The sequence below is a fragment of the Macrobrachium rosenbergii genome, chromosome 3, assembly GCF_040412425.1.
Source record: "Macrobrachium rosenbergii isolate ZJJX-2024 chromosome 3, ASM4041242v1, whole genome shotgun sequence".
Taxonomy (NCBI): domain Eukaryota; kingdom Metazoa; phylum Arthropoda; class Malacostraca; order Decapoda; family Palaemonidae; genus Macrobrachium; species Macrobrachium rosenbergii.
Window position 1 is genome coordinate 34,092,432 of NC_089743.1, and position 23,326 is coordinate 34,115,757.

The 23,326-nt window shown below is 36.7% G+C and overlaps 1 protein-coding gene across 2 annotated transcripts; it reads left to right on the plus strand.

Annotated features, from left to right (window-relative positions):
• The first annotated feature begins 350 nt into the window (after positions 1-350).
• On the plus strand, positions 351-20,574 carry Caper (RNA-binding protein 39-like protein Caper). Of its 2 annotated transcripts, none has more exons than XM_067130579.1 (10): positions 351-461; positions 4,140-4,207; positions 10,584-10,648; positions 11,122-11,583; positions 12,437-12,635; positions 12,828-13,094; positions 13,255-13,417; positions 13,855-14,023; positions 17,293-17,477; positions 18,608-20,574. In XM_067130579.1, the coding sequence occupies exons 1-10, from the start codon at positions 458-460 to the stop codon at positions 18,700-18,702; spliced, it is 1,677 nt and encodes a 558-aa protein (XP_066986680.1). In that variant the 5' UTR covers positions 351-457; the 3' UTR covers positions 18,703-20,574. The 2 variants fall into 2 exon arrangements, with proteins under 2 accessions (XP_066986680.1, XP_066986689.1); XM_067130588.1 differs by lacking the exon at positions 351-461 and adding an exon at positions 565-738.
• The last annotated feature ends 2,752 nt before the right edge of the window (positions 20,575-23,326 follow it).

The window sequence follows — 23,326 nt, forward strand, 5'->3', positions numbered from 1 at the left end:
TCAGGACCTAAAGTTTACTGGTAAATGAACTTGTAATAGTTTTAATAAAAAAACAATTTCCATATAACACTTGACCTCAGATTATAGGTGATGGTTAACTAACATGCTATGTTCTTGCAACTGAATGGAATAATTTCTATAACTTGTCTGAGGGTTTCTAAGCAAAGCTAAAATTGTTTGACTGCTGATAACTAAATATTCGAATGTAAACGACTTCTAGTGACTAATTAGTTTTTGAAATACTTTTTTATTTGACAAAATATGTTATGTGATAAAATAAACATTGATGTTAACACAAGACATGTCCTTGTAACGTCGAGTCGTAACTGAGAACCTCTACCCTTAATAGTCCCTTATCTATGCAGTAGAATTCTACAACTATCAATAAGTTAATGGCCGACGTAACTGCACCTGAGGGTTATTTCCATACTCGGATTATTCCACACATACTTCAATAATGAGTGAGTTGGTCGCTTTTATGTTGTTGTATAGTTTGTGTTGACATCAACAAGAGTGTTGTAGTGGGTTATACCTCAGGGGGCGGTGGCAGAATGCAAATGGAGACCGTTGAACTTGAACACATTTGTGACGCATCGCCAAGTTGCTGTCGTGTCAGTTTGGCCTTTTCTAAATGAAAACATTTTCTATTGATTGCCCAGTTGGTTCTAATATTTCGCCCTTGTTAATGTCATGTCTTGAAGTACCCAATATGTGTATTGTATCTGTGAGAATTCTACGGTAAGTATTCATCGTGAACGCAGATTCTTAGCCCAAACTTTTTTTCGTATCCACCCCCCGCCCTGCTTGTAGCCTAAAATTGCTCTCCTGGGTCACGTCGTAGCCCCAATTTTGCTTGAATGGCCACTGTCGCAGGAAATTTGTACGTAGTCCGTAGAATTGTAAATAGGCTAATCCGCAAAACATTTGTATAGCCTACCCTGTATCCTAATCCAGTGGTTCTCAACCTGGGGGCCATGGCAAGAATTTAGTTGGGCCATGGTGGGCTGTTGCAAATTATACATTTCTAAATAATGTTAGAATACTGAATAAAAAAAAAAAACATGTATCATTGTCCAGGCAACGAAAATTTTCTTTTTTAATTAAGTTGAACAAATTTTGTTACATGATGTTGTTACGAATGTGTGTATATGTATGTATGTGTTCGAAATTGTAATTGTTTGTGCAGTGTAGGTGCATTGTCAGTGACACAACCTCGGATTCGTCAGCTGACAGAAAAGAAACAATATCAGCCTTCCCACTGATGCGTGATAAAACTTGCAGAGGTTAAGTGAACTTTTTTCCCAACCAAATGCAAAATTGCTACTGTCCGCTAGTCTTTTGTAGTCTTGTGATGTAAGTTAAGCATATCACAGAAGTCTATCAAATATAAGATAATCATGACTGTAAACTTCGTAATAAAGCAAGGGTGTTCTCTTCATCAACATTTTATTTATTTATTTTTATTTATTTATTTATTTTTTTTTTTTTGCCTTTTTTGGCAGGGTGGGATTTGGGAGAAAAATGAAGGGGAACCACACAAATGTTGAGAATTCATAAAAGGGGGGGAATGGAGTGAAAAAGGTTGAAAACCACTGTCCTAATCCATAGGATAGTCCGTTGGTCCTTAGGAAATTTTGTATAGGCTAGCCAATGATCTGTAGGATAATTGTAGGCTGTAGCCTGTACTCCTGAGATAAATTTTGTATAGGCTAGCCAATGATCTGTAGGATAATTGTAGGCTGTAGCCTGTACTCCTGAGATAATTGTATATAATCCAGCCAGTTTTCTCGAGCTTATGGGTGGACAGTATTCGTTTCTGGTCTGAACATCCCTACTTGATTTATTATCATAGCCTGTTTTGAAAATGAAAAAAAATATTATAGCCTGTATGCATAATTTTTGCAAACTAATATGTATCAATAAAAAATAAAATATATAAGAGGATTTTTTTTCTTTCAATTTTGCAAACTGCACTTAGGGACATTTGATTCTTTAGGGGCTAGTACTAAATGGCAAAATACATTTAACCCCTCAGAGGCAAGTACTAAACATGGCAAAACAGTATAGATGAATCGATGTTTTGCCATGTTTAGTCAAGTACTATCGCTCAAGTGGAATTGGAGTTCGGACCGGATTTAGCCTACCAAGATAGTGTTGCCGCCAAATCAGAAATTCTCTTTGTTGTAGGCAAATCCATCTTTGTCGGGGGGGGCATTTGCTCGAGACCTTTGATGTCTCGTGCATGGCTTTCATAATTGTTGAAAGGATCTTTGGGTTCCTTTACATTTCATTACTCAGCCTGGGCCTAAAATCACAGTGATAGGCTATTTGTCTGATTGCAACCTCCCTTTTACTCACTTTTTTTTTTTTTTTTTTTTTTTTTTAACCTTTGAATTGTTGCATACTACACGATTGTGCTTAATAACCAATAAACATGGTCAGCTAATCATTTATGGCCCAGTTAACACTATGATAAGTCCATAGAAGAGCTCTGCAGAGAGATATCATTTCTTAACATTTTTAAAAAATATATATGGGGCTTTTTATCTTCATATAGTATTATGTTACAGTAAAAGACATTCATGGAAAATGGTGTATATAATGCAGCACAATAGTCTCATTTCATTCCATCTGTCCACTCACTAATGTAGGTTTTTATATAAGGAACTTACCAAGTAAATACATAGTTATCAGTTTCTATTAACCCAATAACCATTTTCTATGGGAAGCAGCTTTGGTGTCCCCAGTTGTCAGCTAAGAGTGGGGTCAGCAAAAATTTACACTACCCAGACTGTCGGCAAAAAGTAAAAAACACAACATGGCAACTACTCCCCCGGCACGCTGTCTTTTGAGTGCTGGGAGGGTTATGTTTGCATATTCTTTTTAACAGTTTCTGTGTCTTATTCCATATATTTTAACCCATATAAGACTATTAACATACTTAAGGCCATTTCCTTTCACCACTGTCACGTGTTTATACATCTGCTCTTTCCATCCATGATGATGATAACAATTTATCCCTTGGCTATAGGATTATCAGTGTGGCAACATTTGGAAAATAATATTCTCTTAGAGCCGACACATGTACCTTGTTTCATGTATGGAAGCGCATTTATTGTATATGAAACTCTTCGTTTTTGACGTTCTAGAATTTATAAATAATAGGTTACAACAATTAATCATTCGAATTATAGTTACTAATCATCAGATTTTTATTTGACAGGCCGTGCAGTGGTACATATTTGAGCTGTTTCCAAAAGATCTTGCAGTGTGTAGTCTGTATATAATCTAATCTTTGGGCTAAACCTAGACATGCAGTTTCATTAGGTTCCTGCCAATCCCAGATGATAAGGATTGGTCATTGTTTTTTAAATAATGTCCAAAAAGATATTCAGTGGTCAGTTTTATCTAGCTTCTGTGACCCTTTGACAATATGTCGTTTGCAGAAATCAAGTGGTTTGAGAATCTGATCTTTGAAGTGACATGCATCTATGAACAAAATGTGGTTTGTGTCATATGAATAATGGCAGAATTTAGATTTTACATATCTAAAAAGCTGAGGTGTTCAATTTTTGTTTGTGAAAGGCTTTTTCAGATGCATTAGCCTAGGTCATCAGTGTCATGACAGTTAGCTAGTGAGTGTACAGAGGTCCCACAGCAGGAAATCCTCATCACTTAGTGGAGCACAGATTCTAAGGGCATTTGAACCTAGCTACTTTCATGTCTCCAGTTAGGAACAGGAAACCCAGAAAGGGCTGAGTGATGGACGTTGGTTAAGATCAATTTCCGGTAGAGTGTCTCTTAATCAGTGGCAACAAAGTCATTCTGCTGGAGAGAGAGAGAGTGTGTATTTGTGTGTGTGTGTGTGTCTGTGCATGCATTGGTGTGTGCATGCACATGGAATTTTTCAAGTGGACTCAGCTGAATGTTGTTGTTACCATATTGTTTCAAAAAAATAATCCCAGAATTATGAAGTTTGTTAGTAGCTTCTGCACTTAGATGTTAATCCACATCAAATTGCTTCCGGGTTGATTCAGTGAAGTAATTATTAATGGACATGTTTTAGTTTTATAAAATATTTAAATTACTGTTGTCATTCAACTACCACTGTGTTTATTAGACCATTCTCTGCATTTCAGAATCTGACATGGGAGATTTTGAACTGGATGTTGATGCAATGTTAGAAGCTCCCTTCAAAAAGGAAGAGGTAGGTGCCTTAACTATGATGGGTGAGGATTGTGAGGGTTTTTTTTTTTTTTACACAGTGTGTAGTAGTTCAATGTACAAGTAGACATCATTGGTGTTATTACAGTACTGTACATCATGGTCATCCTAGGTAGTCCTCATTACCTTTTGTATACAGGAGCCGATTTCATTATATGAATATCTGCTTATGCATTTATTTTCTTAATTGTAGTCTATCCTTTCTTGATTTTGAATGAAGTTTTGTTTCTTTGGCTTTAGCAGTATGGCTTATGGTTGGGAGTTTATGTAGTTTTTTTTTTTTTACTGGAATCTATAACTGTACTTCTTTTTTAAAATATAGCTAAAAAATTTAGTTGTATATATCACTGGCAGCATTCTTCTGCTTCGTATTTCTTTCGTTATCTTTATTTAGTCTTGCATTTTCCACTAAGTTGATCTTGCTACACCTGCAGCAATTTCTGTTGTAGTAAATCTGTTGCAATTCAGTTTTAACTTGGTTATCTTTAGTTATTTTCGTTATCTTTAGTTACTTTCACATTCTTATTTTGATCTTGTCTTAGAAATGTATCACACGGGAATTCATTTTAGGTTTCATTAGTCTTTATAATGTCCTTGTATGAAGAGATTTCATTTCTTTAGTAATTTTATAAGGATTTAAACTTGCATAGAAAGTGATTTATTATATAAGTCAGTAAAAAGATGTGTTTTATTGATAATGAAAATTCGAAAACTTAAAATAGTTATTTATAGTATATTGCCGGATATTTTAAGCAATTACAAGCAATCCATTCTCATCCATTTTCTTTCTTAGCATGGAATCATTATCCATCCAAGTTAGTCATTGATAAAGGTTTCATTGCCAAAGATCTTGTCCTTTACTCTGTCGACTTTGAAGTTGTTCATGGCTGAGAAAGGGTTGTCTGGCTTTAACCTGTATTGTAAGTTCAGGACCAAATGTCTGATGTTTATTTCTTTATTGCAGAACTTGTTGATACAGTCTACTTATTGGATCTTAGACTATACAATTTATTGCCGTGCCTATATTTTTTCATTAAGATATACGACTTACAATGTGTTCGTGTGTTTGTGTGTGCACAGATGATGTCTGGTTATCTAGTATGCCTGTTAAAAATTTAGTACTGTACTGATGAGAGCAGCAAGACTGAGTTGTGGGTTGTTTGATTGAATATTTATGATGGTATAATTTTGTGTGGATATTTATTTAAGTGATCTTGCAGCTTTGTAGATTTGAGTACAAGTGAATAAGGATAATTTTACATATTCTCTGTTAGCCTATATTCTGCTGAGAAATTTACATTGACCCAGTAACTTGAGTGGACTACTTAATGAGAAGTGAAAATAAAGGAGGCTGTAGCTAAGTAATTATTAGTAGATTTTAGTTGTGGAATACAGTATTAATTTTTTTTTCTTTCAAAGGTACAATTTTGTATAGATTGTTCTTGTCATTTGTTGAATTTGCCATATTAAACATTAACAGTAACAATATAGCTATCATGTACAGATTTCAAATTGTTTCACCAACTTGGGCTTGTGTTTTTAATATTTAGTCTATTCAAGTGTGAAGTATAAAAGTTCAGGCAACAGTTCAGTTGTATATTATTGTATAAGTAATTTATAATTGATCTACCACGTTGCAAGAAGGTATGAGTGTGAATCTGCTGCTTGTGCTTAGCTGATCTTCTCTCCCCGTTCTCTGTTGTTTTAGATAACCTATTCAGTCACTGTCTCCCACCCTCCATGATAAAACGGTCGTGAGCTCGAAAAACTGTGCTCCCACCACCGCCAGGTACTGGTAGTCCTAAGTTACTCTACACTTGTAAGTCTTATGCTGGAGGAAATCCCCAGTGGCTACATCAACCACAGCCAAGTTAGGCTCTCCATCAAAGGTTCTGCTGGAGGGGATAAACAGAGGCAAGGAGGTTAGTGTTGAACCCCTAAAATTGGTGTCGTTCAGAAGGAAAAAGGAGTTATCGAAGGTGAACTGCCTCTGCCAGAAATCCAGTTATATCAAGTAAACCTTTGGGTTAGCTGATTTGCAAGGCTCAAACAATTTCTATTGTTTTTGTGTCTGACTGCACTGGTGGCTTGGCTGTGGTCAGTGTGCCACTGGAGATTTTTTCCAGTGGGCCCAAAATCTTAATTTTATACCTTTTGTAAGTCATACTCTAGTTTCATCATGCCATACTCTAGTTTAATCTTGGATAAGTTAATTGTTTACCAGCAAACCTTAAACGTCAGTGGGTGGAATTCATTCATCAGTTCAGATATCTGAGGCATGTGACCTCATATGAAAATTCTTTGTTGGAAATGTTCTGTAGAAGATTTCTTTATAACATCAGTGTGCCATAGTCACTGCAGTAAACTTTTTTTTATGGTAAGAGGTTTTTTGAAACATGGACAGTCTAGTTTTTGGCTAAAAGCTGAACAGTGAAACTGCTATGTAAAGGAATAGATATATAGCATTAACATGTGCTCCATTGTCCCCCCTCTCTCTCTCTCTCTCTCTCTCTCTCTCTCTCTCTCTCTCTCTCTCTCTCTCTCTCTCTCTCTCTCTCTCTCTCTCTCTCTCTCTCTCTCTCAAAAGCTTCCATACAATTGTTGGATTTTTCTTTAAAAGCATTATTTGCACAAGTAATACTAACTGAACTTCAACTAGACCAGATTTTATATAATTTTAAAGTACCACAGTCCTATCTTTCCAGAATTAGTAAATGTTTTAAGGTGTGTTGGTAAACATTCTTGAAGGCAATGCCATTATCAGTGGTACCACACTTGTGGTGTTAATAGTATACAGTACAGTAGTATGAGAAAATTTTGTACATTACAGTTAATACAAACACCCTTTTACATCTTACATATATACTTAGATTGACATACAGTACATATGTACATGACATTGCAGTATATATATACAGTACACATATTCAATCTTGGTGTTAAGAAAGTAGCATGTAGAGGCTTTTTGATAATCACTGTATTATCCTAATAATTTCTTTCCACATGCAATTGAGATAGATTAGGTCACAGTTGGGATTAATGGATGTTGTGAGGTTCAATGCTGTTAAAATCATACTTTTGAGTGATTTAATTTCTTAACACTTACAAAATTGTCTTTTACAACAGTATATTATTTTGTATTTCAGTTTTTAAGTAAATTGTATTGACATTTTTCTATACAGTATGTAATTTATAAATATCCCATGGGATATTGAAACAAATAGGAGTTTATATTTTGCTCCAAGGGATTGATGATGATGATAGTTTGTAAGTAAGAGTGATGTGAGGCTACAATTGCCAGTTGAATGTCTTCATGAGTAACAGCATTTAATCACACAGCTGATACAATTGTCAAGTTGTCTGAAATCAGGATAATGATTTAGAGAGTTGGTTTTCTGCCTAGAAATAATCCTTTACTTGGAAGAAGTACAAAAGGAATGCTGCAGAAATCTGATGATCACAGTTTATTTTTTTATGTCTTGTGTTTTGATGCTATCCATTGCACTGTAGCTAATTTTTGTTGTTGTTGTTCCTGACGAGACCATACTTAAATGTTTCCTGGCGGTGTAGCCTTATTGACCAAATGTGATTTTTTTCCCCAATTACAGAGTATTATTGTGTAGGCCTAGTTTTTTTATGCATTAATCAGCCTATCCCTTCAACATAGTCTTAATTACAGAAGCATTTGCATTTTTGGTTAACCCTTACTGGACGGGCATGATCATATGAGGAACTGTAACAGGTTTTAAGCGAACGCGGAGCTAACTCTTATGAGTATTAATAATGCATGCCATATAGTTTGGATGAATTTACCGGGAGAAGTGTTCATATCACTTCATTGTGCCATAAATGACTTATGGCAACTGTAGTAGCTCTGTACAGGAGAGAGAGGTGGATCAGTGTGCCTTGAGATTTCACGGAGGGATGTACTGCCTCTCCCTAGCCCCAGGACATTTTTTATTTTTTTGCTCATAAATATACCCGCGCATTCCTGTTGGTTGTAGTTCTTATCTTTTATGATAGTATTTCGGCTATAATTGTAATTTTGCAAAGTAAAGTTCAAGGAAATATTAGAAAAAAATGTCTAGTACCTCACAAAAAGGTACTGCATCCCCCTATCTTAGTAAAGCTCGTAAATATTTTACAATAAATATACTCAATTTGTTACTGATTTTAGATCTTATCTGTTATGATATTGTGTGAGCTTTAATTATAATTTTACAAAATAAAATAGATTATTAGAAAAAACATGTATACCTTGGTCAAATTAGCATAATTTTACGAGTGGTTTGGAAAGGAGGCCCCGCACAGGGTTGTAAATTCACCTTCAGCGTCCCATGGAAAGTACAGAAGAATTTTTAAGATTTTCTCTTATGCCGTGTGCATATTTCTTAAACTGGCCAACCTTAAAGTTTGTCTGGTCTGGGGGTGTGCTTAATATATATTTAGCCTATCCTGTAAGGGTTAATTTACCTTCCTTGATTTGTACAGAGTGAAATGTGTGCTTTGCCTGCATTTATTCAGTCCTTCAGTTTTTTCCACCTTCATGCATGTAATGGATAGCATTAAATGTAACAAGGCTTGCAAGTAAGTTTTACAACTACCCAAAAATACTAGTTTTCTGTTTTCCATTGGAGAATCTTGCTATTAGTCTTCAGGGGTCAGTGATGTAATGATGTACTTGAAGCAAGGATTTGATCCTATTACATTATAGTACATCATTGTTTCTAAATTGGAATGATGCAAATATTTAGCCTCTGGGAAATAGCGCATTCTATATTTCTAAAAGAAGGAAAATGAGGAGGTTCTTACCAAAGAAATGATGTTGGTATCCTGCAGGTATGTTCTTGATACTTACATTGCAGACATTAAATTAAAGTTGGATAATGTATAGAGTCAGATTAAAAATACCAGTCTGGTTGAAGGTGTGTCATTAGTTATAAATAAGTACTTGGTTTTAGTTTTGACTAAATATTTTCATACCCACTTATAGGACTTGGGTTTGAGGGTTGCTTCCTCTTGTTAAATGCTTGAGTTGTATAATAATTAGTTTTAAGAGGGCAGTTTATTTGGTGTCTGTAACAAATAAATTTGAAGGAGGAGTTTTTCTAAAGCTTTTGATAATTTTCTCTATAGTATATAATTACTATTTAAAAGTTGTGTTTTAATGAAGTTTTGTTGAATCAACTGAAGAAATACAAAAATGGTTGCAGAGAACATGTAGTTCTTGAAAAATGGCAAAACAACCTCTATATCACATAAGAGTAAATGAGTAATAAGCAAGCAGCGAAATTTAGTGTTATGGAACAAACATTTGATGGTGGTGTGGTATGCTGCTGCTTTGGACCTGAACGACCTGGTACTGACAACTTGGTATCTCCACTCAGATGCTGGCGACGACAAGCTCTCGCAAGTCTCCGAGGGATCACGCTCGTAACTCTCCACTCTCGTCACCCTTCTAACATTGACCACACTATTAGTTGTTTTTGTGTCATGAAGGACAATTGGTGAAACAGGTATAAAAATATCATAGCATCATCATCATCATCATCATCATTAGCTTGACGCAAAAACAAAATGTAATCAAGTTGTGATGTGGTCAATCTGAATCATTTATAGAAATTATTTTATTTTTACCATATTAACAACTTATGTGCTGTGACTGGTGCATGTGTCGTATATTGTTGAAATATAACCCCTTCACATAATTGCGTCTCAGAGGCTCCAGTCTAAAGTTTGCGTTTTGCAGGCGGCCGTGCCTTGGTTGGACCCTTCGGCTAGAGAGACACATCAGGTACTAGCGGGAGGAGGCTTCGGCATTTTGTTTATATTGGTGTGCAGACTTTTAAAAATCTGCAGCACCAAGTATGTTAAAGAGGGCCACACCTGGTCAGTGTGTTCCTCCAGGGTGTTAATAGTGACCACAAATATACCTTTATTTCCCAATGATTGATACATGAAGATGAGAGAAAGGTGTGTGTGAATGAGGTTTGTGTACGTTTGAATACCTTTTGACCCCCCGGTAGAATGGCCGGGTAGACTTGTATCAGGTCACTTGATATGGAAAAGTTAATTTAATCAACTTCTTGATATGTTGACCTCTGTGGCTTCTGTGTGCTCCTTGTGGACACAAGCGGTAGGTGGTGCTCTGTCAAGTAGTTGTTGCTTTAGCTTTTACCATATCTTTTAATTTATGCATTGTTGCTCGGTGGGAGAACTAAAAAGTTAAAACGTACTACAGTAGTAAACTAATGCGTGGCTGTTCTGTTCTCTTTTTTTTCCCCCCTACCCTTGCCCCTTCTCCCACCACCATCCTGTGGCTGGTGCGGCCGTTACACCGTCTCTTGTGCTCCCCTTAGGACGCGGCCAGCTCCTTAGCAGACTCGAAGCCCAGAGAAAATGGACATACTTCTTCCAGAGATAGGTAGGTTTTTAAGAAGTTTTCTGTTAAATTTATTGGATAGCATTTGAAGTAGATATTGTAGTTATGGTTTTAGTTAATAATTCTACATTGAACTTTTATACTTACTTTCAATAGGATAAAGATAGAATGATAACGACAGAAGTCATAAATGCTTAATAATATTCATGTGCTATAAAGGATGTTATAGTATTACCTAGTGTAAATTTAATAGAATAGAAACAGTTGAAAAGAGAAAGTTTACAGCCAAGTATGTACTTTTATAAATGTATGCTATAAGTCTTGAGTGGTACACAAAGCCTATTAGAATTGGTTTGGTAAATGAACAACATTTGAGTGTTGTTAGGAATGAGGTGGAAATTGCATACTGTAATACGATACAGTAATTACTTTGGGATGTAGGGTTTTTAAAAGTTTAGATTGTTTATATGTTCATGAAAGTGTTTCAATGGTCTTTTTTGCTTTTTTGTTTTTAGGAAAGAAGATCGAGAACGTGACCGGGAAAAAGACCGTGGAAAGGACAAGGATAGAGATCGAGACAGAGATCGTGGGAAAGACAGGGATCGGGAAAGAGATAAAGACAGAGAGAAGAATAAGGACAAGGAACGTGAACGAGAGAAAGACCGTAAGCGACGATCTCGCAGCAAATCTCGTGACAGAGACCGTAAGCGAAGGACACGTAGTAAGTCACATGAAAGAGACAGGAAGAAACGTTCTCGGTCAAGGTCACGGGATCGTAGGCGTAGGTCTCGATCAAGGGAAAAGAAGAGAAAATCAAGAAGCAGAGACAGACGTCGAAGCAGAAGTCGCAGTAAGGAACGTCGCAGGAGTAGGAGCCGCAGCAGGGACAGACGCCGTAGGAGCCGAAGCAGAGACCGCCGCCATAGTCGCAGTAGAGATCATAGGCGTTCACGAAGCAGAAGTAAAACTCCTAAGCAGTGAGTAGTTTAGAAGAGAGTGGGCATATCTCATTTTAGGTTTATAATCCCCTCGGAGGAAAATCTGAGAAATCCTTGTATGATGATGATTGACAGTGCATGAGAGCAGTGTGGGTGTATGACAAGACAGCCCTTTTGCAGGCAAAACAAGATTATAAAAGTTATCTAATTTGCTGCTTAGTAGTGAGTAGATCCCTGTTAACAATGCATACAAGCTGCTTAATAACAATAGGTGATATTGATTCTTCCTTGTTATTTTGTTAGAAACCAAGGTATACTGTAATAACTGGAATGTTACTTGGAGGTGGAACTGTTAAGATGCAGGTAGCCAGCAAGTTTGTTGTCAGTGGGGAGTGACTTTATGGTGCTGATTGCAAAAAAAAATATTGGGGTTAACTAGTAGTGAAAGTAGTATTAGCGTTGGTATGTGTGACTTTACAAGAATATTCAACTGCTGCAAACATTATCACATGATTGATGTTTTGCATTTATTATTCATGATTTGATTGTTCTAAGTGTGTTTCAAAGCTGTGAGCATAGCAGTAGGTGTTGAAGTACTATGTTTATTAGCGAATCATTTTTAGAAATGAGGTGAAAATTAGTGGAAGATAAAGACGAAAAGTTGAACACGCAGTTTAAAGAGACCAAAGATAATGGATAAAAAGAAAAAGAATAAATGAAGCCTAAGGTTGAATGGTCATTGGAAAAATCATGTACCGCCTCCAGTGCATAGTGCAAGGGGTAACTTGAGTGTCACAAAGTGTCTTTTCTTTTGAGGTCTATTCCAATTTATGTTTGTAGGTCTTGTGGACTGGGTTCATTTACTCAAAAGCATTTTGTTTTCTGATTTCAGGGAGTTGTCTGTTGAGGAAAGGGATGCACGAACTGTGTTTTGCATGCAGTTGTCATCACGCATTCGGTCGCGAGACCTTGAGGATTTCTTTTCAGTTGTTGGAAAAGTCAATGATGTACGCATAATCACAGATGCCAAAACCAGAAGATCCAAAGGCATCGCTTATGTTGAGTTTGTTGATGTGGAATCAGTTCCCTTGGTAGGTATTAGTTATCTCACCAGAAGTCTGTTGAATAAAATTATATTTTTGTAATCAGTTCTAGATAGTTGAGACATTAAACACAGTATTCTTTGATACTTTCATATAGTAGTCATGTTATTTTCAGTTCTTTACTTTTGTTTCATATGTGCTATTGGTGTTCATTTAATAATTATTACTTTTGTCATACAGGCTTTGGGGTTATCTGGTCAAAAGATCCTTGGTGTTCCCATTGTATGTCAACCCACTCAAGCTGAGAAGAATCGTGCTGCTAGCATTGCAGCTGTGCAAGACCAGAAGGCAGCATCAGGCCCAATGAGACTTTATGTTGGATCTTTGCACTTCAATATAACAGAAGATATGCTTAGGGGAATATTTGAACCTTTTGGAAAAATTGACCACATTCAATTAATCATGGACTCTGAAACGGGCAGATCCAAAGGATATGGCTTTATTACAGTAGGTGCAAACTTGAAGTCTTTTCATCCAGTGTCTGTTGGTTATAAAAAAAAAAAGTTATTTACAAAACAAATATAGGTAAGGTGGGGAAGATGAATTATAAGTTAGAATATTGCTGCGATAGTAGCATTTCCATTCTTTGTAATGTTTTTATTTTCAGTTCCATAATTCAGATGATGCCAAGAAGGCTTTAGAACAACTCAATGGGTTTGAGTTAGCAGGTCGACCAATGAAAGTCAACCATGTGACAGAAAGATCAGAAACTCAGCAGGGGACTTCACTCTTAGATTCAGATGAGATGGAGAGAGCTGGCATTGATCTTGGTAGGTTCACAGTACTATATTTGTTTGTATGGAAGTGATCAACTATTTTTGCGAATATTAGAACCTTCGAAACAGAGTGCCTACTTAATTTAGTTGACATACATGTAAAGTACAGTATTTGTAGTATCATGTGAAGATATAGGTGCATGCCAACACTAGGCACGTTTACTACAGTCTTTATACATAAAAATGAATGAATCTCAAGTTGATGGGTTTTGAGGGGCTTAATTAGTTACATGTACTTACACTGAACCATCATTGCTTGTGTTTTTGAAGGGAATTATTATGACACAACTTTAGCATTTGTAAGAGCCTGGTTACTTTAGAATGATAAAATTGTGTTCTATAGAATTATTATTATTATATGTTAATTCTACTTTATGCTATGTGGTGACCCAACAAAGTGATTAGTATTGTATTATCATTTCATTTTGTAGGTGCTACAGGGCGTTTGCAGTTGATGGCTAAACTAGCAGAGGGCACAGGGTTACAGCTTCCAGCTGCTGCTGCCAATGCCCTTCATATGCCTGCCCAACCACAGCAGACCCCTGCACCACCAATTGCCACTCAGTGTTTCCTTCTGTCCAACATGTTTGATCCTTCCACGTAAGTTCTTTTTAATGTGGTTCCCGTGTGACTTAATTTTCTGTTCTTGGAAGTTTTGTTTTTTATTCTCTAAAAGAATCACATTTTCTATGCAGTTTGGATGTCATTAGGCTTTGAGATTGTATGACCAAAATTGATTTCATCACAGCCCATCAATTATACATTTGCCCTTTTGTGGTCTCAGATGCTCCCAGACTTTTTTGTAATTATTATTACTATTATTCAGCAGATGACAATAGTGATACAGTTGCCTTAATAAGACATTCCACTGGGAACCACAACAATATATCACATATACTTTGCAGATATGTTAAAATCTGGTATCGGGAAATCTACTCTAGTCTTTGCTTACTGGTTTTCCCAGTTTTGTATTACTTTTATTCAGTTGCATATCATGTGCTAAGGCCTTCCAGATAGGGTTTGTGATACCCTAATGTCAACTGCTTTGCAGCATTTGCCACTGTCATGTGGTTGTCCGCTCCTACCTGTTAGCAGTATGGTTAGTGGCTGCTTGACCAGTGGATTTTGTTTTGCCAAGAGGAGGACCTACAGGTCCAGACAGTCAAGGGGCTTGCAGCAGACTTGTCAACTTAATCTGCATCTGAGTCCTTTACTTCTAGGTTTACATTGTAGTCATCAACAGATATGCCAATTCTTCACTTGCCATGACCACTCCACACTTTCCTTTTATTTGTGACTGGACTGGTGGTCTTTTCTCCCCACCATTGAACTTGACCACTTGGACCCTGCTCATCAATCAACTTTCCCAGCTCATACACCTGTTCCTAGGTCTGAGGACATCCCTCACCCAGCATGTGCTTTTTTCTGTTAAAGTATAGGCATAGGTTCACAGCTAGTCACTGTATGAGATCCAAAAAGATCAAAGGGTCTCTCCAGAGTTAGCTTCATCAGAAATAGCACCTTCAGCCAAGAGGAATAGCTGCCCAAATGCCAGCAGGCACCAAGACCTGGACTGCCTTATCTGTGATCATCCAAGATGCTTAATTGTTCTACTTTTAAGTTGCGATGTCACTGCCGTAACTGGCGCAGTGACCATGACGGACTATTCAATGCATAAGAAAAATATTATTGGTTTCTCTCATACTGTGGGTGCTAATAAAAGAGTATTACTATGAAGATGACAACTTGGAAAGACTTAGCACTGAGCTTTTAGTAAAGAATGTTGCTGATAGTGACCATTTAATCTTTTTTCGTGGATATAACTGAGGTAGAGCAACTTTTAACTCTATACCCCCATGGCTGTGCACTGCTCAAGGAGAAGGTGGTGTCTAGTTCATTTCTTCAGAAAAGCCATGGTCTTTGGTTATCTTTGATTTGGTTATCCACTGACTTTCCCTTACTGTTATCCCCCAGTGTTGCTCCTCATCATGAGGTTGTACAAGGGGATCAAGATTAATGATTTTTGTTGTTGGGGATTTGCTTAGAGCTTATGATACTTGGGAAGACATGAGCTGTCTCCAACCTTCCACACTGTTGTCCTCAACACTGGTCAAGAGGATGTGCTTCAACTCAACTATGGACTATTTGATGTTCATTGATCATACAGGTGACGTACCTAAGGCAAGTTTAGCTCTGCAAAATGAAACTGCCTTCTCATAGGTCCTCAACTGGCCATGTGGGAACTTGATATTTTTAAAGCTGTAGTTGGGCCAGTAGGTGTTATTAACTGCAGAGCTGTCGGGCAACCTGCTTTAGATGTCCCTGTTGACCATGTTTATGACCTGCCACCACTGTCGAATGTCAGTTTGGACATTGTTACACTAAAAGGCAGGATGGCTCAGTTTGTTTACAGTTTTACACTAAAAGGCAGGAGGGCTCAGGTTGTTTTAAATTGCAGTGAATAGTTTTATATAAAATGTCACTAAATGCTGTGCTTCTTAATTGGCTTCAAGTGCTGAGTCATTGTCATTCTTTCTTGCTTTGTGGTTTCTTTGGTAATGCACCCAACTAGCTCTTCGTTGGGTGAGTCGGTAGAGCTGCGGACTGTCACTTGATGGGCTGGAGTTCAATTCCCCGGCCAGCTGATGAAGAGTAAGAGGAATTTATTTCTTGCTATAATGTGGTTCGGATTCCACAATAAGCTGTAGGTCCCGTTGCTAAGTAACCAATTGGTTCTTAGCCACATAAAATAAGTCTAATCCTTCAGGCCAGCCCTAGGAGAGCTGTTAATCAGCTCATTGTTCTGGTAAAACTAAAGTATACTTAACTTACACCAGACAAAAGCATTTGATTCTCAAACCAAGTGAGTAAGGACAAACAGTTATGTTCCCTACAATCCGGCAAGTCTCTTTTGACCAAAGCAGTGAATTATGTACCTAATTTATAGACAACTGTTCTGGGTTACAGCTAGGGTAATGAGAAAGTACAGAGAAGAATGATAGCTGTGAGTTTCTGTTGTGCCCTCAGTATGTATACCATCAAAATGATAGGGCCATGATTTAAAAAAAAAAAAAAAAAAATTAACGAATGAAAATTATGATAATTTTATGAGACAATTCAAAAATGCTCAAAAAGACATTAAAAATGGCAAATCTAGTAAGCTAACTGCTGCTGCCTTCTCCTGGATTGTCACCCTCTTGTTACTCAGGTTATTTTCACCTTTTAAACTTTGGGTTTATGTATAGCTTCATTGTGCATATCCCGAAGTTGGGTGCAGAAAATGAAAATTACTATATATGTTTATATATATTTCACATATGCAGTTGTAGATTTAGCTTTTAGATAACAAGAGTTGACTACTGTATCTCACTCTGTGGGTGTCCGGTGACTATAGGTACCTACCAGTGTTCTTTACACACTTGATTCATATCCTGTTTAGTCTCCAATCCATTGGCCTCTGCAAACAATGGGAATCTCTTTGCTTAACCTCCCACCCAGAATACAATTTGTTCCTTCATATAATTGATAGGTTTATGAACATTTGCTATAATGTCAACATAGTTTTCATATAAACCCATCTGTTTGTGTCAGGTATAATCTATGTGATGGGTAGTTGCTACAACCAATTGGTCAGAGGTACAAGCAGTTGCTCTTAGTTACTCTGTAGACTTCAGAAGGCATATATTAAAGGTTATTCAAGACTGCCAATGAAGGACTGATATGATTGATGGTTTGTATGAAAAATGTTTTTAAGCTTAATTCCTGTGTCTTAAAAACTAACTTTTTTGGTATTAGCTTGTGTTGATATTTATAGTTAAGTGCAGTACTTTATGCAATATAATCTATATCAAAACTGGTTGATATTTCAGAGAGAGTAATCCCAATTGGGCAGAAGAGATCAGAGATGATGTCTTAGAGGAGTGCAGCAAGCATGGAGGTGTTCTGCACATATTTGTAGACAGGCAGTCTGCACAGGGAAATGTTTATGTCAAGTGTCCCACTATAGCCACTGCAGCAGCATCTGTTAGTTCCCTTCATGGACGATGGTTTTCAGGTAAGTTCTTTCATATAATACGCTGTTGTACTTAGTTTCAGAGTTGATTGTGTAGTATTAGAGTTAGGTGATATTTTATCCAAGTAGCAATCTCATTTAGGAAGTGTGTAGATGCTTGATTGTGCAGTATTAGAGTTAGGTGATATTTTATCCAAGTAGCAATCTCAATTAGGAAGTGTGTAGATGCTTTGGAAGTTAGTAGAATAAGTGCAGGAAAAAGTTTAATAAAACAAAAAGTACATTTCAGTTACCACAATTATTTACAGCAGATCAGGGATTTTCAACCACAATTTTTTGCACAGAGACCAAAACTTTGTGTTCATGTGGATAAGTGCTGTGCAAAAATGAAGAATTATCAAAACAAAATTGAAACTTAGAATTTTGTATGCCATATGTATACAATTTTGTTAGAGTAACCTTCATAATAATATTGGTCAGTAAAGGAAAGGAAACTTAATTTCTGTATATGCAGTTAATTTTTTGCAGAATCTCAGCAGAGATCTGACGTCTTTGCCCATTCATATTTTGGTTCCTCTTAGCCCCTGCTTTTCTTTAATACTGTTTGTTTTGTTTTTTGTTAAAAAAATGGCAAGATATAAATATATGTGGTGGGATGATTTAACCCCTCAAAAAGGCTTTTAAATCACTACCTGCTTGTAAGTCCAGGCATGTATTCATTCATGATTTATTTGAATTACTCTCTTATGTACATTGTAATTGTCTGATGGAAAGTGGTAGGTGTACAGAATTATAAAAAAATTGTAAAGATAGGACTAGTTTAGCAAAGTTGAAGAAGAGAGCAATACTTGTACAGTAACTCAAATATGTAGTATGTCAAGATGTAAGAACAGGCTGTAGTGGTTCACAAAACACAGCTGAAATGGTACTTTCATTTGCCAGTTAGCAAGATATAAAAATTTATTATATCAGAAAGGGTTTGTGCAGTCATGGATATTTCAATGTTGTAACAGCTGAAAATAAAAGTATAAAATTTGTATGGGTGTCCAAAATGTAATAATTTACTGTACTTTGAGCCAGTCTTAATATTGCCTTGCTCAAAGCTTCATATTCAAAAGTGAAATAAGGAATACCAATGGTGGTGGTGTAAATTTGATAACTGTTTCTTTCAGGTCGGATGATTACAGCAGCTTACGTGCCAGTTATGAGCTACCACTCCTTGTTTCCAGAGGCCATGACCAGCACACAGCTCATATTTCCCCGATGATTTTGTGATATAAGTAATCATCTTTGCTATTCGTAGTTCATGATGAGTGCTAAAATTTGGCTTGCTTCCTAGTGAGGTTCATGCCCCTTCACTCCACTTGAAAAAAAGTCCCTTCAGTATACTGTGATGGCAATCATCATGAACCAAAAACTGCTCTCTTGTTCCCTCAAGAGTTATAGATGTTTTGTTGGTGTACCGCATGGTAGCTCATATGCAATGCCTCATTTTATATTAAAACATGATGTACCTGTTAAATACAGTTACAGTATGTGAATTGTGTTTGAAGTGCTGGCTAGATTTGTTACAGTTTAAACCAGTGCAGTGCTCTTTTATATGAATTGCATAACCCTCTCTGTTGAATATGTTTGGTGGATGTTTTGAAAGGATCATTTAAAGAGCCCTGCACCCACACATTTTATATTCTCATGTCTAGACTTGCAGTGTTAAGGGCTCAAGACTATTACTCAAGAGCATGAACTCTTTGAGTATATTTTTGTATATTTGGTATAATGGTCAACTAAGTATTGGATAAATTATTAATTTTGTACAGATCTTGTACATTTCAGTGAATTGTTAATTATGGTTATTTATTGTTCTCTGAAGAGGGAGTTCGCTTGTTGTAACACTTGTTCACAGGATCTGGTACATGTGAGATGTAATTTAAAGTTGCAGCAGTTTACACTATGACAAAAGTATTTTATTATTGAGTTGGGGGCACTTACGCAATGTGAAAAGAAGTCAGTTCACTTCATTTTCTTTTATATGCATTATTACATGATGCAGTTGGTACAAATCTTGAACTTTCTTACAAATGATAAGAAGCTCTCTCGGTACTAAATGGTAAAGTGTGATGCTGGTTGTTAATATAAGTTTTTTGGGGATGGTTTCGAATATAAAGGAGTTTCTACACGTGATTGAGGGACAGGAAATGGCTTTTGAATTATTGTTAAATATCAAGATATATAAGTCATTAACAGTGCATACCAAATGTCGTTTAAGATTTAGGTTTGCATTCTTTATTCCTCTTATATCAAATTTTTCCAGACAAGTCATTTAGTGAAGTGTGCCAGAACTATAAATTATCTGATGTTAAATTGCTCTACCATCTTTGAGAGAGAGAGAGATTCAGGAGTATATATATATATATATATATATATATATATATATATATATATATATATATATATATATATATATATATATATACTATATCAAAATGCCCTCTCAAAATGCCCTCTCAACTTTATTTCTTCACATCCTTTTTGATACCTTTGTTACTGCAAAATGAAGAACTTTTTGATGTCTGTAGCAGGACCAACATTTCATTTGGCTCTTAGGCCTTGTAGTTACAAGTGTATCCAAACAGTGTGAAGAAATTGAAAAGTTAAGATGGTATTATGGTTGTTACAACTGTATTTATTGAGGTGGCAATTTTAAGAATGGTGTCACTAAGTGATCTCCGTACAACCTCAGAACCTTGGAATATTCTGTAGATAAATATGTGTTTAGTCGTCTTAATGATGGTTAGTCATTTAGAAACATAATCACCAACTATTTTTTCAAGGAAAATGTACTATGGTGAGGTCTGAATAATTTGTAACCAGGTGCTGTAACACGAAAGAGGTCGCATCAAATGAAGTTAATAATTGTGTTAGCAGTAGATCAGGAGAGTTCATAGTGAGAGATTTATATGTTTGGGTCAATTTTAATCTTATTTGAAAATTTTCAGAATAGTTGGTGCGCATTTCTGTTCGTGGACAGTCATATGAGTGTGATGAAACTGTTGTAAATATTGTATAGATGAATATGTGTCAATCTTAGTATTGGATTGACATTATTGTGCTTATATAAAATAAAGATGATGAAAATTTCTGCAATAGTTTTAATTAATTCTTTTATTGTAATTAGTGGAAAGTAATTTTTCAGTCTATAGTGATAGTAATTGGTATTTGTGATCAGAATAAACTAATTTTTTGTAATATTAGCCTTTCATATGATCTCTCTTGCTGTGGTCCTCAAATAGCTAGTATGTGCTTACCTTGCACAGTTGGAGTTACTGTATTGACGTATGTCTTCTAATATTCTTTTTCTCTTTTTAGAAAGTCCTTCATGAGCTTGTAACTTTTTTTTTTTTTTTTTTTTTTTTTTCCCACTGCAAAATGCATGACGTCTTCAAAGTGAGGACATGGTTTTTGGGGTGAATATTAATAATCAGTATTTAGCCAGGTGAGTGAAGTACATTTGTATGCAGTTAATGCTTAGTACTGACTTGGTGAGTTATGTGTAAGGAGTTTGAAGGAAAAGTATTTTTCATGCTAACGCTGGTATATGAAGCGAAGGATTGGTTATCTAAATCACGTGCAAATGAAAACACATTCCTATTGTTATATTTCGGTTTAATTAAGGATGTAAACATAGTGCAGACACTTTGACAACCTAATATGCAATCTGTTGTAATTCTGACTTGACTTAAAGATAATTCAGCAGTGTCAGCTACCACTCTGTAGGCCATAATTATCACTGGTTATATCAGTAACCTTGCCATTTTCTAACAGTGCCTCAAACTTGCAATGTAAAGACCTCAGGTTTGTATGTTAGGAAAAATACAAACTACTTAAAAATTTATTTTATAACTATTAGCTGACCAACCCAGCGCTGCCTGGGAAAACTGAATGACAACCAATCTCTCTCTCTCTCTCTCTCTCTCTCTCTCTCTCTTACTTCCTGTGCTTATTTTTGTGCATGACCCAGCCAAATGGGCAACCTTTATGTGACCTAGCGTATGACCCCTACATGCTTTGTTCCTTGCTCGCTTATGTGTCTTTACTATGGCTACAGTGGAGGATATAACACTAAATTCTGTCATTGTATGGGAAAGGGCAAGCCCTGCAGTAAATGTATGTCCTGCATAGCAGCCACTAGATCCTCAGTGTGTATATCGTGTTGGGGACGAGTGTATGAGAGAAGCCACATGTGAGTGAGTTCGATGGGTTTTCTCCAGTGGTCTCTATATGAGGAAAGGTGTTGGAGGAATGGCAGTTCGTTAAGAGAACCAATGCTAAGCCCTTCAACCTACCTGCCTGTGTTACCATCTCCTCTTAGGCCTCCCCCCCCCACCAACTTCGAAAGTCCCTCCTGCAGCTCCTTCATCAGAGGAAGGGCCTAAAGCAGACGATATCCTGAGGAAGGGAATGGATTGCTGGATTAAAGACAGTGCACCCCCCCCCCTCTGACAGGCAGCTGGAGGCAATTTTTAGAAGGCCCAAATCTTTCACCATGTGTAGATCAAGGAAGACTAAGGCCCATCCCAAGTGTCATGTCTGTCATCATCCAAGAAAACTGATAGTGCAAACAAACACGCTTCCAAGAAGAGGTCAAGGACAGAATCTACTGGTCTTTCTTCCCCGCCTTCCAAGTACTAGAGGTTGGGGAAGTCCCAGTTGCCATCGGTCAGCAGGGCTAGTTGCCATTCCCCTTCAGTCACCTCTCTCTCACTTAAATGTCAATATTAATTTTTTCTTCTGTCTGCTACTGTTAAGATGTCTGCTGGTGCTTCACTTTCGTGACATAGATGATGCTGAAGAGCTTGGTTAGCTTTTCTTTTCCTAGGTTGTGAGTGATGTTTGAATGATCATCTCCGATTTACATGAGAGGAAATGCAATCAGCTTAGGTGATCAGGTCAAGTCAGGTTGTGTGGTTGCTTTATGTCTGCTGCTGCTTCACTTTACTGACATAGATGACACTGAAGAGCTTGGTTAGCTTGTCTTTTCCTAGGTTGTGAGTGATGTTTGAATGACCATCTCTGATTTGCATGAGAGGAAATACAATCGACTTAGGTGATCAGTTTGTGTGGTTGCTTTATGCCACTCGTGAACAGGGATCCTCATACTGGTTGTTCATTTTGCATTTCTGGGGAGAGTACAGTTTGCTTGTGACTGATCTCCATTGGCGAGAATAATTTTTCTTTTTAAAATATCCATGCAGCTGTACAAGATTGCTATAAATGTTTACTAACTGTATTCCCGAACTTTAAAAATGTAACTCAACACGATATTTCCTAAATATTTGTTTTAATATCTTACTGTTCCAGACACCCTTTTGAAGAAAATTCTGCAACTTCAAAGATCCTTCTACAGTTTCAGGTAGATATTTCATTACTTTGAATGCAAGAAGATTCAGGTGAGTATTATGGTTGCATACAAAGTTTTTGGGCAAGCAGCCACGCTGCCACGCTATAATCTTCATTCATGTTTTGTATCGTGTTTTCAGTTGCCGTCTGCTACATTCAATTCTGAAACATCTAAACAAAAATGTCTGGTTGAACATGTCTCTTGTATTAAAAAGCACCATGTAATTGGCAACATTTTACAAAATTAATTTTATTTCCTAAAAAGAATAAGCAATATTGGCAACTAGTACCATTATTTAGATTGGTTCTGCGTAACTGGGATTTTGGACTTGGGTTACCAAGAGAAAAAATTTACAGCAATTTTAATTGTAAATTGCATTATTTCAGTGGGGAAGTTCAGCCTGTAAGGATGGTATTGGGTGACATACTGGCTGGGTGTTGTCTAGTTTATTGGTGGTTCCTTACTGAATGCATGTACAGTTGTTGTTTTAGAT

Bases quoted from the DNA above. Each gene is read 5' to 3' on its own strand.
- Caper (XM_067130579.1), top strand. The intron at 10,649-11,121 runs GTAGGTTTTTAA...TTTTGTTTTTAG, and splicing joins CATACTTCTTCCAGAGATAG to GAAAGAAGATCGAGAACGTG. The intron at 17,478-18,607 runs GTAAGTTCTTTC...TGTTTCTTTCAG, and splicing joins TCATGGACGATGGTTTTCAG to GTCGGATGATTACAGCAGCT.